Raw genomic sequence first — 17,948 nt, forward strand, 5'->3', positions numbered from 1 at the left:
AAAAAAATAAAACAAACTCGTATAGAATACACACATAACGCATCTTTGTGCAAAATATTGTGTCTCTATCTCTTATAGTCTCTGAGATCCAGGTGTTCATACGGACACACGGACAGACAGACAGGGCTAGATCGACTCGTTTCGTCATGCTGATCAAGAATATATATACTTTGTGGGGTCTTCGACGCCTCCTTCTGCCTGTTACATTTTTCAGCTCCCGCAAACCTAATATACTTCTGTACATTTCATGTACAGAGTATAAAAATACTGTTGGTTTAAAATTAGAAAGACCACAATTTCACCTTATCCCTCTGGCAAGTCTTCACTTCGGAGGAATCAAAGGAACGGGGGTGGATTCAGTAGATTGAGTAAAAAATTATCAAAATAAAATAGTAAACGAACGCACTCTAACGTACGAGAAAATAAGTACGTCACTAGTGCAAATCAAGGCAATACTGAACTCCGGGCCACTGTACAAGTTGAATTAGAGAGCAGTTTAAAGCCAGCACAATTTCGAATTCACGAACCGCTTCTCGAAGGCATAGATCGGAAATATAACAAAGGGATTTCAGTATTGGACCGATGGAAATTGGTACCAAGCAAGAAAATCCGTTTTTGGACAAAGTGGAAAGAGAAATACAACTTGTTTCTTGGATGCAATTAGGAGTATAAAATATATGACATTATTTCCCGTCGCAAGATGTTCACAAAAGTGGACATAGTTATAGTCGCAAGCGACAGTTAGGTTTGCCCTGCGCAAGATGTTCACAAAAGTGAAGAAGAGCTCAGAAGATAGCATAGGGAGCACAAGCTGTAGGTAGGCTAAACAACAAATCTCGGTCTAAAAATAGCCGAATGCAGCAGTGGTACAGACCAACGCATAGTAGGTAACAAGAAATGCATAGGCCAATAGGACGGCGACAGCGTTTAAGGGTGGGTGCACACTGCGTTTAAGAAAGGCATGGAATATACATATGGAGGGGAAATCCACTTGACACCGTAAGGATAGAATAAGACGAAAAATGTAAAATTTGAGTAAGTACAATGTTTAGAAAATGAGAAAGAGTCAAATATTGAATTATTAGTACATAAGGAAAAACCTAGTAAATAAGACAAAAATTGTATAAATACTGAAGGAATTCAAAATGAAATTGGAAATTTAAGCATTGGTTTCTTTCCTTTTTTGTTCTCTCAGAGACGCTCTACATGGAATAAAGTGTAGCCTCTGATAGTGAATAGTGAATAATTTACGTAACTAAATCTACAACTTTGTGTTCAAGGATTTTCAAAATATGCATTTTTAAAATTCAGGCAGAACAAACAATACAAAATATCAAACATACATACACACACACATACAAGCAGGTGTTCGTCTAGTTGCGTGCAAACGATTGAAATAGCCAAAGCAAAATGTGAAACACTAATGTGTGAGTGTACACACATACATATGTACACATGTACACATCTATGTATATACATATGTATGTTCATTCGTCTTGCACTGACAGAGCAAGAAATGTTAATTAATTAAAAATTATTTAACATTTTTAAAAGTAATTTTTTCTTTGTTTAGTACATTTGGCATTAGGGTTGTTTTCATTATAAGCTTTATGCACAACAAATTACAAAGAACGCAAATTTCAAATAGTTGGGGACATCATATACACACACTCACACACAGAACAAGCAACAGTTCGTGTCTATGTATAAACAAGAGAGAACGCTAAAGTCGAGCAAGCCTGACAGTGTACCCTGTACCCAGGTAAACTTCCGTCACTGAGTTATATGCGCCCATAGCAGTAGCCAAAAGAGGAAGAAGAGCGAACTTGTTGCTGCAGTTTGAGGGGGTTTTTATACTCTGTACATGAAATGTACAAGAGTATATTAGGTTTGCGGGAGCTGAAAAATGTAACAGGCAGAAGGAGGCGTGGCAGACCCCACAAAGTATATATATTCTTGATCAGCATGACGAGACGAGTCGATCTAGCCCTGTCTGTCTGTCTGTCCGTCTGTCCGTCTGTCCGTCCGTATGAACACCTGGATCTCAGAGACTATCAGACTCAGAGACACCAAATTTTGCACGAAGATGCGTTATGTGTGTATTCTATACGAGTTTGTTTTATTTTTTTGTTTTTCCCCCCCACTTCCCCCCTATGGGGGTTTTCCCGATTTTCCATTCGTATAATCGCCTATATCTCGGAGACTATAAGACCTAGGAACACCAAATTTTAGTCCCAGATGCCTTATGTGAATACGCAGAAAATGTATATTTTGGAATTCCCCTCCCTCCCCCCTCTACCCTGCAAATCGTAACTCCCGTAATTCTTGGAATTTCGAACTAAAATTTTGGAAATACCCCCAGTTAGTTATTATGTGTCCGTATGCCAAATTTCATTATGATAGACCGATTTAACAAGAAGTTATAGCCATAAATATATTTGCTGATGCAGCGCTGCTGCAGCGCTGCTCAAGCGCTGCCCGCGGCTGTTGTTGATGTTGCTGTTTGGTTGACTGCGAAAATGCTTACACAGACACGAATTGATGCGCATAGGCATACATACACTCACACAGACGCAATTGCTATGTAAATGTGCAATTATACACCCTTTACGTGAGTTCGAATACCGAGAGAGGTAAAATCGAACAAATTTTTTTTTTTATTTTCTTAATTTTTTTTATTTTCTATAATTATTGTAAACATATGTACAGAGTATTTCAAAGTCGGGACACCCGACTTTAGCTTTTTTACTTGTTTATTTATTTATTTAAATCAACAAGTAGTTCTGTCGATTTATTTCAAAACAATATATATGTATTAACATATTATATATATATTAAGATTAAAATTAAAAATACAAATATGATTAATATAACAAAGTCTGAACTTACAAGATAAGAAAGCCTACAAAAAAGCTGTACAATAACGTCTATAAATGCCCCCGACACGTTGGGGGAATTTTATTTGCCAGTTGGGCAGCTATGCCCCGACTCACAGCAGTATGTGGTCAGAGATTTACACGGAGATAACTATAAAGAAGAACTTTTATAGAATAAAGAGAGAGTTCTGTTGAAAGTAAATGAGAAAGCTCATTATAATTGGAACACATGACTCGAAAACGATTGTGCGCAGCGTAATCGGTTGTGCACCTAGACAAGGCAAATAATTCCTTGTTGGTCTACAAGGAACTGAAAAATTAAGGCGACCTAAGAGGGAAGAGGAGTCAACCTCGCCGATAATCAACTTGTGGAGAAAAACTACTCCAAGAACAGTCCTACGATTAACTAAAGAAGGAAGGTTTATAAGCATCAGCCTGCTAGAGTACGATGGCAAGCGGAGGTTGGGATCCCAGCTTTAACCACGTAGAGCAAAAAGAAGGAATTGCTTCTGAACAGACTCAATACGTTCCTGTTGCTTTCTATACTGCGGACACCAAACGCATGAGCAGTATTCAAGCACAGGGCGTACTAGTGCAGTGTAAAGAAGCTTAGTGGTATATGGGTCATTAAATTCCTTGGACCAACGTTTAATGAATCCAAGTAACCCCTTAGCCTTATTGACAATACTAGATATGTGAAGGTTGAAGTTCAATTTGGAATCAAAAAGAACCCCAAGGTCTTCAACAGTCGATATACGTTGCAATGGCACATTGTCAATCGTATACGTAACTAAATGAGGCAAAGTTCGGTGAAATGTCATGAACTTACACTTAGCGCAATTGAGGTACAAGTGGTTAGCTAAGCACCACGATTGCATGCAGTTCAGATCATCCTGCAGGCGATGAGAATGAGTATGGTCTTTATAAGTCAGAATAAGTTTCACATCATCAGCATACATAAGAATATGAGAGTGTGACAAGGTAGAGGGGAGGTCATTAATAAATAATGTAAAAAAGTAAGGGGCCAAGATGGCTACCTTGAGGCACACCTGATGATGCAAACACGGGCTTAGAAATGTGCGACCTAAGCAAGATCCGTTGGGTCCTATTTTTTAGATAAGACGAAATCCAACTCAAAAAAGCGGAGGGAAATCCTATACGACTTAGCTTAAAGAGCAGAAGATCATGGTTCACAGAGTCAAATGCTTTACTGAAGTCAGTGTAAACGACATCAGTCTGCATTTTTAGAATAAATGCTTCATTTACCAAGGAAGTAAATTCCAGCAAATTGGTCGTGAATCCATGTTGAGCTGGAGATATGACAGATTTACAGAGGTGCTGCAAAGTGCTGCAAACTATTTTTTCAAATAATTTTGGTATGGCAGACAACTTTGCAATTCCTCTGTAGTTTGAAATATCAGACTTACCACCCTTTTTATAAAGAGGAATAATAAAAGATTCTCTCCAAATAGTTGGAAAGATTGAGGAACCAAGTGACAGATTAAAAAGTTTAAGTAATGGTTGTAAAAGGGAACTAGAACACTCCTTGAGAACACAACTAGGAATGTTGTCTGCTCCAGGAAAGTATGAAGATTTTAAGGATTTGATAGCAGAGAGTATACAGCTATCAGAAATTATGGGAGCGTAAATAGAGTGGGAAGATGAAATGCTATAAGGATAAGAGGTATTACTAATAGAGACAGAGGAATATGTTGATTGGAAGAAGTTGGCAAACAAGTCAGCAGCTTCGGAGGAAGGGAAGCAGATTTACGTTTAGAGTTAACGAACTTATAGAATTGTTTAGGGTCCTGTGCAAATTGTATCTTACATTATAACATTGTGAATTAAGGAGAGCAAAATTGGATTTCGCTAAAGAGTATTTATATAAGTCAATAGATAGGCCCGACTGCTTATACTTTTTAAAGCATCTAGATTTAACATTTTTTAGGTTTGAAAGTCTTGGTGAAAACCAAGGAGGTTTTGATGACGCAGACGAAATGACACTTTTTGGGATGCAGACATCAAAAAGAGATTTAATAGTGTCATAGAAAAACTTTACGGCTATGTTGATGTCAACAGCACTATACAAATAGGACCAATTAGTTGCTGCATAAGTTCGTTTAGCAAAGAAAAATTTCATTTGCGAAAGCAAAAACTAGTATTTTTGGGAATAAGTGCTGGAGTAGAGGTAGAGTTTGAAATTGAAAGGGAAATTTGCAAAGTAGGGTGGTAAGAATCTTCAGGCAGTATAAGGGGAGAAGACCTACAGGGTCGGTGACAAAGACGAGATCAAGCATTCTGCTTAAGTGATTAGGTATAGAATTAATTTGGAACAATGAAAGGTCAAACAAGCAGTCTAAACAGGCATGCTCTGCCGAGGGTACCAAATAATTAGACTGATTGAAGAATGACCATTCAATGTTAGGCAAATTAAAATCACCTACCACAACGAACGCGTCACTGTCACGTAGGAGATTAGAGATTCCTTTTATACAGGTTATATGTTCCATATAGACCTGTATATCAGAAGAGGGAGGTATATAAGAACAAGAGATGTATAGTGCAAAAGACGGAAAAGATACTCTTACAGCAACAAATTCAACATCATTAGGTACATTTACATCAATTATTTCCGACCGATAGGAGGAATTGACTGCAATCAGTACGCCTCCGCCACGTCGAGCCGGACGATCTCGTCGAAAGATACAAAAATTATCTGATAAGATTTCGTTATCAGAAATCGTGGGATTTAACCACGTCTCTGAGAACGCAATAATATCAGATTCAAACGAAAAACTATTAGGAAATACACTACTGAGCTTGGACACAATACCCCTAACATTCTGATATAGAATGTTTAACGAAAGTGGACGAGCTCCTAGTTTTTTGAAGTCGAGCTTGAGGTTGGCTGCAAAGGTTGGCCAGCAGACTGTAAGTTGACCGGCAAAGAGCGAGCTCGTTTTTTCTGCCTAAACTCATGAACAATCATTTGTGGCGGCCAAAATTTTGGGTCACAAATAGTTGTAATTGATTCAGGCGGTACACTTATTTTGAACGAGGCTATTTCTCGGGGCTCGGAAAAGCTAAACTTAGAAATAGATACAGCAGCTGTCGACTTACTTGCGATATAGGCAGCGATAGCCTCACAAGAAGTATCAGGGGACAACCGAGATACGAAAACTTGCTTTCTAGGAGCTACCTCTGTAAGAGACGGGGGCAGAGGAAGGGCTGGGACTGCCGCACATTCTACAGCTCCTGAAGAAACTATAGGAGGTGGTGCCGACGTTTTAGAAGAAGCCCTTGCTCTTACAGGTTTAGATATATTAGACACAGGAGGAACTACCAACGGGGCCAACATAACATGAGCCGGCGAAGGCAGAGGGGAAATTTCAAATAAATTTCCAGGCGACGTAGACAGTGAAATTGCCGGCGACACATCTACATTTAATAGCGAGGGAATTGGAGAAGCTATCTGAGCCGAGCTAGGTGGCACCTCTAAGAATTGAGGTTCAAGCCTACGCTTGGGAGGAGAATCGAACTTATATTTACTAAGCAAGTCGGTCCCTGTGTCAAACTCACTTGAGAGTTGTTTAGTAATTCTATGCAAGCTCAAAAATTTATTTCTCACATTGTCATACATACGAGAGAAATTAAATTGTATGTCTATGCAAACAGGGCATGACCATTTCAAACCACCACATCCTTTTTTAGGCGAGTAAATTTTTTCAAGGTCACGACCACTTAGTCCAGCACACTTAATATGCATAAAATTCTCGCACAACCAACAACTTACAAATCGTTGTTGTTCGGAATCAATTGCATCCTTAATTGTGCATGTCTTATTGCAGCACGACATTATGTCACGAGCAAGTAGAGGGTTAAAAATGTAAGTAAATGCAAGAGCACACAGAAATGAAATTACGGTAAATGAACAAGAATATACACTCACTGAGCGGAGATATATGTGGACTCTTATATTAATAAGAGCGAAGAGAGCAAGAGCAAAAAATAACACAAAATGCGCGGGAGTAGCGATGCACCAAAAACAAATTATGGACAGCGAACAAACGCACAAACCTTTAACACAGCTGCCGGGCGCCAAAGCAAAACAGGCAAAATAAATGCACAAACAACAAATACTGAGATGACGCTGTTTATATTAAATCACATTAATTTACCCAAACAAATGAACGCAATAGATGCACAACTTCTTGCACTAAGCACAATATTAATACTCTAGAAATTGAGCACAATTTAATGCTTAAATTCAAGGAGTAAACACGAAAAATTAAATAAAATTGCGGAGCACAGATGAAACACGTCGATTACACTCAACAGAATCTCTCTCTGGAAAATTTATATGAGTTTATATAAATTATTTAAACAAAGAAAGATGGGACGCTTGCTTTTAATTTGATATTTAATATCGAAAATGACGAAACGATTGTGCGATTGTGCTTCTATTTAGTTCGGTTTTATAACTAACTTCAACTTAGGCTTACATGCTAAACTAAGCCTAAGGCGGCGAAAAAAGGGCGCGAGGCGACGTCCGCAAACGGCCGCTCTCGCGCTCTCTTTTCGCCCTAAACTAAAATTCAAATAATCCTCCTCAACTATCTTAATCTAAAGTAGCATCTGCGCCAACACCGGCCCCCTTGGAGGGACATCGTCCTTCAACGGGCAATGGCGCCAGCCGATGAATAGCCCTCCGTAGATTGCCACTACTCGTGGCGACGTCGCCCACCCGCACCTTACCGTCTGTCCCGGCGTGAGTTGTGGTGACCCTGCCAAGTACCCACCCAACCTGTGCTTGGGACACGAGGCATTGCGCCATCAGAGTCAGTTAAGCAGGTTTGGCTGTCGATGTCCGGGAGCGGTGGAACTGGAGTCCCCAGAAGAGGCCGTCCGATTAGAAAGTGGCCCGGGGTTAGCGCCTCGCCGTCGCTGGGGTCCGCGCTGAGTGATCCCAGTGGCCGAGAGTTCAGCACGGCCTCGACGCTCGCCAGGAGTGTTCCGAGCTCTTCTGCGGTCAGGAGCGCATTGCCCACCGTCCGTAGGAACAGGTGCTTTGCAGACTTGACACCTGCCTCCCATAGACCGCCGAAGTGAGGCGCTCTGGGTGGTATGTACGCAAACTCGCATCCTTTTCTTAATGCGAATTCGCGTACGCCTTCCGCCTCCTTCTCCTGCAGCTTCCTGTCGGCTCCCACGAAGTTCGTCGCGTTGTCGCAGTAAACTTTGCGAGGGACGCCTCTCCTGCCGACGAACCTTTCAAAAGCCAAGAGAAAAGCATCAGTGGTTAGATCTGACACAAGCTCTAAGTGAACCGCTTTCGAGGCAAAACAAACGAAAAGAGCCACGTACGACTTATACGGTGGCTTGCCACGGATGCGGAGCGTTGTGCTTATAGGGCCACAAAAATCAACACCACATACTTCGAACGGGTGGAACGGCTGGAGCCTGTCTGCCGGAAGATTTTCCATTACTTGGGAGGCCAACCGGGGCTTCCATTTGAAGCAGAGGATGCACGAACGTACTGTTCGGCGACACACTTCCTGAGCGTTAACCAGCCAAACTCGCTCACGAAGCAGGCTCACCAGCGATCTAGGGCGAGCATGGCAATTTGACACATGCAAATAAGGTACGTACGATCTTATGAATTGCGACTTTTTAGAAAGCAACAACGGAAACTTGGCTTCATACGGGATAGGAGCATTTAATAATCTTTCCCCCACTCTCAGCAAGGAAAACAAGAAACCGTCTTCTCTAAACTCATGTAGAAATGGACTCAGACGCTGTAAGTTAGCGTTTAGTGTTCTCTTTTTTCGAACCTTGTCGATTTCGTCACCGAACTCATTGTTCTGGATGACTTGAACAATTTTGTTGAATACCAAATTGAGTTCGCTTGGCTTGGCTATAGGATCAAAGGGCTTCGAGACCTTTCTGCACCTTTGTATAAATCGAAAAACCCAAACGAACACCCTCAGCAATTTTGAATGTGACGAGTAGCTTTCGATAACTTCGAGAATATAATTGGCTTGCCGATCTGCGAGTAAAACTACAGCAGACTTACGAATTTCTAGGGCAGCTGAATTTTTAGGCGGCTCGAAGTGAGCATTCACAGGCCAATTTTCTTCCGATTCCATGAGGAAGGCTGGCCCTGTAAACCAAATGGAGCTACGCAACTCGTCTACATTACATCCTCTGGACACGATGTCTGCTGGGTTGGATTTCGTTGGGACATGTCGCCACGTTGCATTCTCGGACCACTCTTGGATTTGAGAAACCCTGTTTGAAACGAAAACTGACCATGCCGACGGATGCGACTTGATCCAGTGGAGCATTATTTCCGAGTCAGTCCACATAACTATCTTGTCTATTGGATAATTAAGCAACGGGCGGACTTGACGAAAAAGATCTGCGAGAAGGTGAGCTGCACACAGCTCAAGACGAGGCAAAGTTTTCGTCTTGAGTGGAGCTACTTTGGATTTTGAGGTCAAAAGTGACACTTTCCAACCATTCGCAGTCGAAACACGAACATAAATACAGGCGCCATAAGCTCGCATTGAGGCATCGGCGAACGCATGTATTTGAATGGGTGACTGCGTATCTGCGTATGGACGAATCTAGGGACTTGAATACCGCTGAGGTTCAATAAATTCTGCTTAAATGAGTCCCAAACTGTAGGAAGATTCTCAGGGATGGATTCGTCCCAATCTAGTTTTTGTAGCCACAAATCTTGCAGCGTCATTTTTGCTTTGGTGATCAGCGGGCAAAGAAGGCCCAGAGGATCGAAAAGCCTGGCAGTCACCGATAATATGTTCCGTTTTGTCGAGCGGAGATCTAGGAAGGAATTTTCCAACTGGAACTGAAATACATCTTCCTTCGGCAAGCACATAACGCCGAGCGTTTTGGTTGGGTCTGAGTCGACTGTGGCTACTGGAATAACTGTGCTATCAAATGCGGACAGTTCCGAGCAGTTCGAAAACCACTTTGCCAATTCGAAGCCTGCACTTTTAAGAACGTGCGACTATTCTGCTCGAAGCTTTTTTAGCTGTTCAACGCTTTCAGCACCAGTTAACATATCGTCGACATAAAAGTCGCTCCGAATAACTTCAGCAGCTGTTGGATGTGAGGAACGGACCATTTCACTCAGCCTTGTTAAACACCGCACCGCCAAGAACGGAGCTGGCGACGTGCCATATGTTACCGTGTTTAACCTGAAGATTTTCAAAGACTCAGACGGATCTCTTCGCCACACTATGAGCTGATAGTTTCTATCTGCTTCGTGCACCATCACCTGACGGTACATTTTTTTAATGTCTGCCGCTAAGGCGAACTTTCGCAAACGAAAACGAAGCAACGTAGAATAAAGCTCCTCCTGAATTGTTGGACCGACCATTAAGGTATCATTCAACGCAATCGAAAACGACACGCAACTTGGTCGACGTGCTTTGAGGCCGCAGGACACACTGATGCGGAATAAAATAGTGTGGAGTATCTGGAATTTTGTTGTCCGTTGAGGACATGTGACCGAGCGAAACATACTCGTCCATAAATTCCAGATACATGCTTTTCATTTGAGGGTCTTTTGACAACCTCCTTTCAAGCGACAAAAAACGACGTTTCGCAATTTCATACAACGAGCCAAGATTTTTTGGGTCAGATTTAAAAGGTAACTGTACTTGAAATCGACCAGACGACAAGATTTTTGTATTATCAACAAAGTGTTGTTCACAAAGCTGTTGCTCAGGTGAGAGAACTTTCGAATTATTAGGCAAGTCCTCAATGGACCAAAACTTTTGTATCGTTGAGTCTATCGAAAGTAATTGTTCTTCTTGGCAACTTAAATTCACTGCTCCTTCTATACTCGTTGTAGGTTGAGTAGAACATCTGCCTGACCCTATCCAGCCGAGAAGCGTTTTTTGTAATGTGGGAGACTCAGGGCCTTGCTTTATTTGGCTTACCGACAATAAGTCGAAGAATGACTCTGCTCCAATTAACATATCAATTTTTTGCGGTTTATGGAATTGAGGATCGGCCAATTGAATATTTTTGGGGACCCTCCACCCGCTGGTGTTCACCGCTTGATCGGGTTGATAACCAGAAATCGATCCCAAGATCCAAAAATCTGCGGAAAACTCACTACAATTGACACGCGACTTCACCACTGTATGAATTCTTTTCTTGGCACGCGCATTGGTGTCTCCAATGCCGCGCAAGACCATACACGTATCCTCTCGTCTGAGCTGTAGCTTTTGAGCTAGATCCTCAGTCACAAAGTTGACTTGTGACCCAGAATCTAACAATGCTCTTGCTAAAACGAGCGTTGGGAGCGTTGTGTAGTCGAGCTGCTCTTCCCACTTCTTTTTTGTGGTAGGATCGACTTTGCCCATAACTAAATAAATTAAAATGGCATTAGCGATTTTCTTGTCGTCACCAATTGACAGAAGTGAGTCATAGGTGGCCGACACTGTGTCGATCAGGCTTCTCAAAGCTGACGCAGATGGCTGGGAAATCTTTTGCAGATTGAAAAGTGTCGATATGTTATCGAAAAATATTCGGCAGTCATTATCGTACACCCGCTGTAGACTTTCAATGGCTTTGCTATAATTTTCTTCCGTCGCTTGGAAGGCGCGAACTGTGCCTAAAGCGTCACCAGCCAAACATGATATTAAGTGATTGAATTTTTCAATATCATGCAGTGTGTCATCATTGTGAACAAAAGTTTCAAAAAATTTTTTAATTCAGAATGCTTGCCGCTAAAAGTTGGAAGAGCGACCGCTGGCAATCGACATCTTGGCTTTTTTGAAGTAGACGGTGCAATACCGTTTGCTGAACTTGAATTGTCGATGCTTTTTCTTCTTAGTTTTTCCAGCTGGCCTTTTAATAAGGATTTGGTCATAATGCAAGTTTCTTCCAACTCTTCACGGTAGTCATCTTCTGTATCTTTTGCTTCAATTTTGCTTTGCAATATATTTGCAGTTTCTATATGAGTTGTTAGAACCTGCATTCTAACTCGATTGGCTCTAACGAAATCGAGCCTTCTTTTAATTGCCGTTGCATACGACATATACTCCTCATACAGTCCTCGCGCTTCCTTTTAACTTCTTCGATCAAGTCCTTACTCATATTGGTTTAAGGTTTTAAACTTTGATCGAACGAAAATTGTCGAGTGACAAACGAGAACAGGACAGACGGACGGACGGACAAGGCTATATCGACTCGGCTTCTCATCCTGATCAAGAATATATATACTTTGTGGGGTCTGCCACGCCTCCTTCTGTGTGTTACATACATGCGCACAAAACTAGTATAGCCTTTCACCCTTTGGGTACAGGCTATAAAAAGAAAAATGGGACGCTTGCTTTTAACTTTTTATAGCCTGTACCCAAAGGGTGAAAGGCTATACTAGTTTTGTGCGCATGTATGTAACACACAGAAGGAGGCGTGGCAGACCCCACAAAGTATATATATTCTTGATCAGGATGAGAAGCCGAGTCGATATAGCCTTGTCCGTCCGTCCGTCTGTCCGTCTGTCTGTCCGTCTGTCCGTATGAACGCAAGGATCTCAGAAAGTATAAGAGCTAGAATAACCAAACTTGGTTTCCATATTCTCCTAAGACCGAGAAAGTACGAGTTTGAGTTTTTTTTTCGATGCACCCCCCCACTCCCCCGCAATTCGTGTTTTTTCTTATAACTTCCGTAATTCTCGGAATTTTGAAATCAATTTTGGTAGGTACATCCAGTTAGTACTAATGTGTCCGTGTGACAAATTTCATCATGATAGGTCAATTCTGAAGAAAGTTATAGCCATAAGTAAAATCGCTGCTCATGCGCTGCCTCTGTCGGCAGCGCTGCCCGCAGCTGTTGTTGTTGTTGCTGCTTTGGTTCAACTTTGTGCTGCATACATACACGCATATAAACACGCATAGGTACGTGATGTAAATGTATGCTGTTAAAACTGAACATAAACATATATTCTAATTTAATTAAATTAATTAATTCATTAATTTTTTTTAATAATTTAATTTTTTTTTTTTAATTTTTCTTTTTTGTGGAGAGTACAGGCTATTTTACTGTCGGGCTTGCTCGACTGTAGCGTTCTCTCTTGTTTTATTTTAATATCGAACATTACGAAACGATGCGGTGGCGCCGAAGGCGGCGAAAAAAGGGCTCGAGGCGACGTCCGCATACGGCCGCTCTCGCGCTCTCTTTTCGCCCTAAACTAAAATTCAAATATTTCTCTTAAACTATCCTAATCTAAAACAGCATCTGCGCCAACACTATGTTTATGATTTTATTATTTTTTAGGAACTCATATCACCAATAAGGGTGTATGTTATATGCAATGGCTTTAGGCCAATCTCAATTCTACCATTTCTTACAAAAGCACTTGAACACCTGATGTAGAAACAAATAAATAAATGTTGGAAAAATCACTCTTGAGCTACAAACAATCGGGCTTTAGAAATGATAGACATTGTGTTAAATCATAAATTAAATTCACTGAAGATGTTCGAAAGGAAACGGACCACAGTATGGTAACTTTCTTATCAAAAAAATAAAACTAACTTTTACAGCGTACTCACATAAGGCATATTTGTACAAAATTTGGTGTCTCTAGCTCTTATAGCCTTTGAGATCCAGGTGTTCTTACGCACGGTCGGACGGACGGACAGACAGACAGACAGCCAGATAGAAGTAGATCGACTCGTCTTGTCATGCTGATCAAGTCTATATTTACTTTGTGAGGTCTGTCACGCCTTCTTCTGCCCGTAACATTTTTCAGCTCGCACAAACCTAATATACTTATGGACACTCCAAAGTGCAAATAGTGAAAGCCGCGGTTGCGATTTTCATTATATATGCTTTAATTAACAAACAAGGCCTTTCATTAAACGTCCACTCCTGAACGCCTCCAGACTCCGACTAACCTAAAACTAAACCCAAACCACGTTTCTTACTTACAGTACTATAGAATTCAGTACATATCAACTTATAAACTAGGCTTACAACTACATGAACGCCTTATGGGCCTACAGCCATCCCGCATGTAACGACGCCCTGCGTGTCGCAGCATTTGTCTGTATGAAGAAGAAATTCCGATAGTATGTTTTTGATAGAAAAACAGCATATGCAAACATTGTGATGTAAATTAAATCCACAAGACCATTACACAGCAGACCATTACAATTGCCAGTGTTTCCATTACTTTGCAGTCATTGGCATAATTCACATATCAAATTTGTTATTCTGGGAACACAAACACATAAACCAAAGTTTAGACTTAATCACACATATTTGTGTAGAAATTTCTGTATGCTCCGTATTACTTATTCGCAAACTGTTTGTTTTTGTTTACTTTTTCATTTGTCCACGATCTTTCAACAAAGGCCACGACCAGCTTTTGTGTTCTATTAGCAACAACCTCATCTAATCATTGTTACTGGCCTAAGTTTCTATTATAATGCACAGATGAATATTGCACATTGTATTACTAACCTAAGTTTCTATTGCACACTTGAATATTGCACATTGTTTTACTAGCCTTAAGTTTTCATTGAATATTTATAGATCTAAGACTCCATATTTTGTTATTTTCTTATTATTCTAATATTACACATTGTTATATTACGCTAAGACTAAACAGGAACACATGAAGTTAAATATTTAGTTATAATTAGTATATTGCAAGAAAAACGAGGTTAGAAGGGCGAGCAAAAATGTAAGCTAGCTCTCTTCTCCAGTGACCACAGCAGCGAATAGACGTGTGAGTATCAGCCGCAAAGCCTTACACGATCAAATAAAATCCATGTAAGTCCCCCATTTCCATTAAGGCCATTAACAGGCAGATATAACGCTAAGGTGTTATAAACCACGAAATCGGCAGAGCCAGATTGGTGACGTCTTGTAATTGCAGTGTCGTTAACCACAATTGCAAGACGGCGGCAGTTTGGTAGATGCGTCGAACTTTCGTTCATCGGGCATCAACCAGTGAACGCAAATTCTACGTGTCGCTGCCAATAGTCCCCTACAGCGTGCATCGAGCCCTTTTGGTCGCAAGGTCTCGCAACTTACAAATGTTCTTGTAAGGGATCCTGGACAGCTGAGCATTACCTCAGCTGGAAAAATAACTTCTTTACAATTTAATGATAAATATACGCGTTTTCTAGTGTATTTTCAACCCATTGATATTTTTCCAACATGATTTTCATAGTCAAATGTGGTAGAAATGTCAGCCAATCTACGAGTACTCAGTGTCCTCATCGTCGTCTTCCTCCACGCGCCTTATCTTCTTCCGACTCTTCACAGCTTGGTTAATCCAATCGCGGATGGCATCTGTAGTCTGCAGACCCTCCATGCGGTTAAGCACCTTTCCATTTTGCATGACCAGCAGGGATGGAACCGCACCTACTTTGTAGTACAAGGCCAGTTCGCTGTGCTCATCGATATCCACTTTGGCCAAACAGTTTGCAGGGCGCGCACCACCTAAAACAAATAGTGACCAAAAATGAATCGATTAACATCATCGGAATTGGGCACTTACCCGGCATGGAAGTCCACAATAACGGGCTTCTCGCTGCGCTTCACACGCATTTCAAAATCTTGGGCTGTGTCTACGTCAAAGATGGCACACATATTAACTGAGCGAACGTAGTGACGTACTCCCATTATAGAACGCATCGGCTTGATAAAACAAAACAATTTGGAACAATCGCGCAGTAGAGACATGTTGTTGCAAAAAGAAAAATGTGGAAAATTTTGTATGTACATCCAAAAAAGGTAAAAATATGTTTTGTGTTTTAATTTGTGTAACACAGTTGTTACAGCATCTGTTCACAAAAGTGAACAAGAGCTCAGAAATGAGCATAGGGTACAAGAGCAGCAGGTAGGCTTACAAAAACTCGGCCTAACAAGAGAGAATGCAGTACAGTACAGTCAAGTACCCAGTACCCAGGTAAACTTCCGACACTGAGGTATATGCGCCTCTAGCAGAAGCAAAAGGAAGAAGAGCGAACTTGATGCTGCAGCTTGTGGGTGTAGTACCGTTCATACAGACGGACTGACGGACATGTCCAGATCGAAGTCTCTCATCATCCTAATATACCCTTTTTACTCTACAGGTACAGGGTATACGTTTTCTTAGAATTGACCGATGAAGATGAAATTTAAAACAACAATATAATTTTATATAGATTATGCGTGGTTAATTTAGCTTTCGAAATGTAGATATTATTGACAAAATAAACTTGTCCTTACAATTTTAACGTCAGGAAATTTGGATTGTTGCAGAGTGAACTTTTCTTTCAATTTCTTATAATCTGATAAATAATGCCTTAGATTCCAATTCAATTATAGGAACTACTGTTAATTCTGCTAATGCATCATCACACATTCCAGGCAGTGCACCTAAACTTTTCAATGGATAAAATAACAGCTAGACATTCTCGTTCTGTAACGCTATAATTGCGTTGTGTACGACTTTTTTTGATTTTTTTGACATAAATGCAGTTGCACAGCGCCTATTCCGAAGTTACTAGCATCACAGTGAAGATAAAAATTCTTGCCGAAATCTAGATTTTGCAACACAGGAGCCGTAAAGTCAAAATGGTTTTCACGTATTTCATGACAAACTTCTTATTTGACAACATTTCAGTGATGGGGCATGTCAAGTCTGCATAATTTGCTTGTTATTTCGAAGTGGTGGCCAATTTAAAATACACTCAATGCCACCGCTGCCAATAACGTAACCTAAGTATTTAACAATATTCACACAAAATTGACTTTTTTCAATATTTAGTGTTAAATTTGCATTACGCAATTGTTCTGCAAGACGAAGCAACACTGAAAGCTGGGAAGAAAAGTCTTCAGAAATAATACAAACGTTATCTAAGTAACCAAAAAACACAATGGAGAAGATCAGGGGGAATGATATCATCCATTAGACGACACATTGCAGACGGCGCATTGCAAAGGCCATATGGCATCACTTTGAATTGGTATAAAGGCCTACCAGAAACAGTGAATTCTATTAATGGCCTTAAATCGTCAGTTTATTTTTTCATCATGCCTAAATGCCCAAAGGAAAATGATCGCAACTTTCTCGAAATAGTTCTCAGGCGAGGGATTCAAAAAGATGTCATAATGGAGAATCTTCTACAAAAAGATTATCTTCTTGCAAGCCAGAGAGAATCGCAATCGCGTTCAAGAGTGTCGATTATCGACTCGCAGCGCTTGCTGAACAAAATTTAAGAACCTAGAGTATGGAACGTTTGTAGATACTTGAAGATCAAAATATTAGGAGTTTACAAGCTCGCGCTAAAGAGAAACGAAACAGAATTCAACGGCTAGAATTCGTAATCCCAAATCGTTGAACACCGTGACTTATATCGAGGACACAATATTTACCCATAGGAATTATTAATTTCACTAAGCCCTTCTGGACTGCAGCCACATGAATTTAAGTTCAAAATAAGAATTCCAACAATGCTATTGAAAAATTAAAACCATGCGATTATGTGCAATGGGATGAGGCTGCTTATTTAGGAAGGACAATTTAATTGTAGCGACCATTATCATCGGTCCAGAAGCTGGTCAACTGGCTCATATACCGAGGATACCGATGATCCCAACTGACAATCACATTGAAACTGCTTCAATTTCCGGCAAAAACATCTTTCGCGTTAACTATTAACAAGTCTCAAAGCCAAACGTTCGAATTTGTTGGAATCGACCTACGAAAGGTATTTTTTACTCATGGCCAACTCTATGTTGGCTTATCGCGGGTTGATGATCCTGAAAATCAATTTATTTTGCTGCCATAAAATAATATTACATCAAATATCATATATAGGGAAGCTCTAACTAATGATGAACAAAAAAAAAATCAATAATATACTAATATTCAAACTATGTTTATGATTTTATTATTTTTTAGTAACTCATATCACCAATAAGGGTGTATGTTATATGCAATGGCTTTAGGCCAATCTCAATTCTACCATTTCTTACGAAAGCACTTGAACACCTGATGTCGAAACAAATTAATAAATGTTGGAAAAATCACTC

At 40.5% G+C, this 17,948-nt stretch overlaps 1 protein-coding gene and 1 long non-coding RNA gene across 2 annotated transcripts; one reads left to right on the forward strand and one right to left on the reverse strand.

The window, feature by feature from the left end:
* Positions 1–15,024: 15,024 nt before the first annotated feature.
* On the reverse strand, positions 15,025–15,637 carry LOC115630046 (thioredoxin, mitochondrial-like). Its single transcript, XM_030526677.1, has 2 exons — positions 15,427–15,637; positions 15,025–15,368 (listed from the first exon to the last, which is right to left on the reverse strand). Exons 1-2 carry the CDS (start codon positions 15,431–15,433, stop codon positions 15,124–15,126), a joined length of 252 nt encoding a protein of 83 aa, XP_030382537.1. The 5' UTR covers positions 15,434–15,637; the 3' UTR covers positions 15,025–15,123.
* A 61-nt stretch (positions 15,638–15,698) lies between these two features.
* LOC115630048 lies at positions 15,699–16,128 on the forward strand. Its single transcript, XR_003995981.1, has 2 exons — positions 15,699–15,837; positions 15,879–16,128. It is a non-coding gene; the product is annotated as an uncharacterized LOC115630048 (long non-coding RNA).
* Positions 16,129–17,948: the final 1,820 nt, after the last annotated feature.

The sequence above is a fragment of the Scaptodrosophila lebanonensis genome, unplaced genomic scaffold (genome assembly GCF_003285725.1).
Source record: "Scaptodrosophila lebanonensis strain 11010-0011.00,11010-0021.00 unplaced genomic scaffold, SlebRS2 tig00000234-arrow-arrow-pilon, whole genome shotgun sequence".
Taxonomy (NCBI): Eukaryota; Metazoa; Arthropoda; class Insecta; order Diptera; family Drosophilidae; genus Scaptodrosophila; species Scaptodrosophila lebanonensis.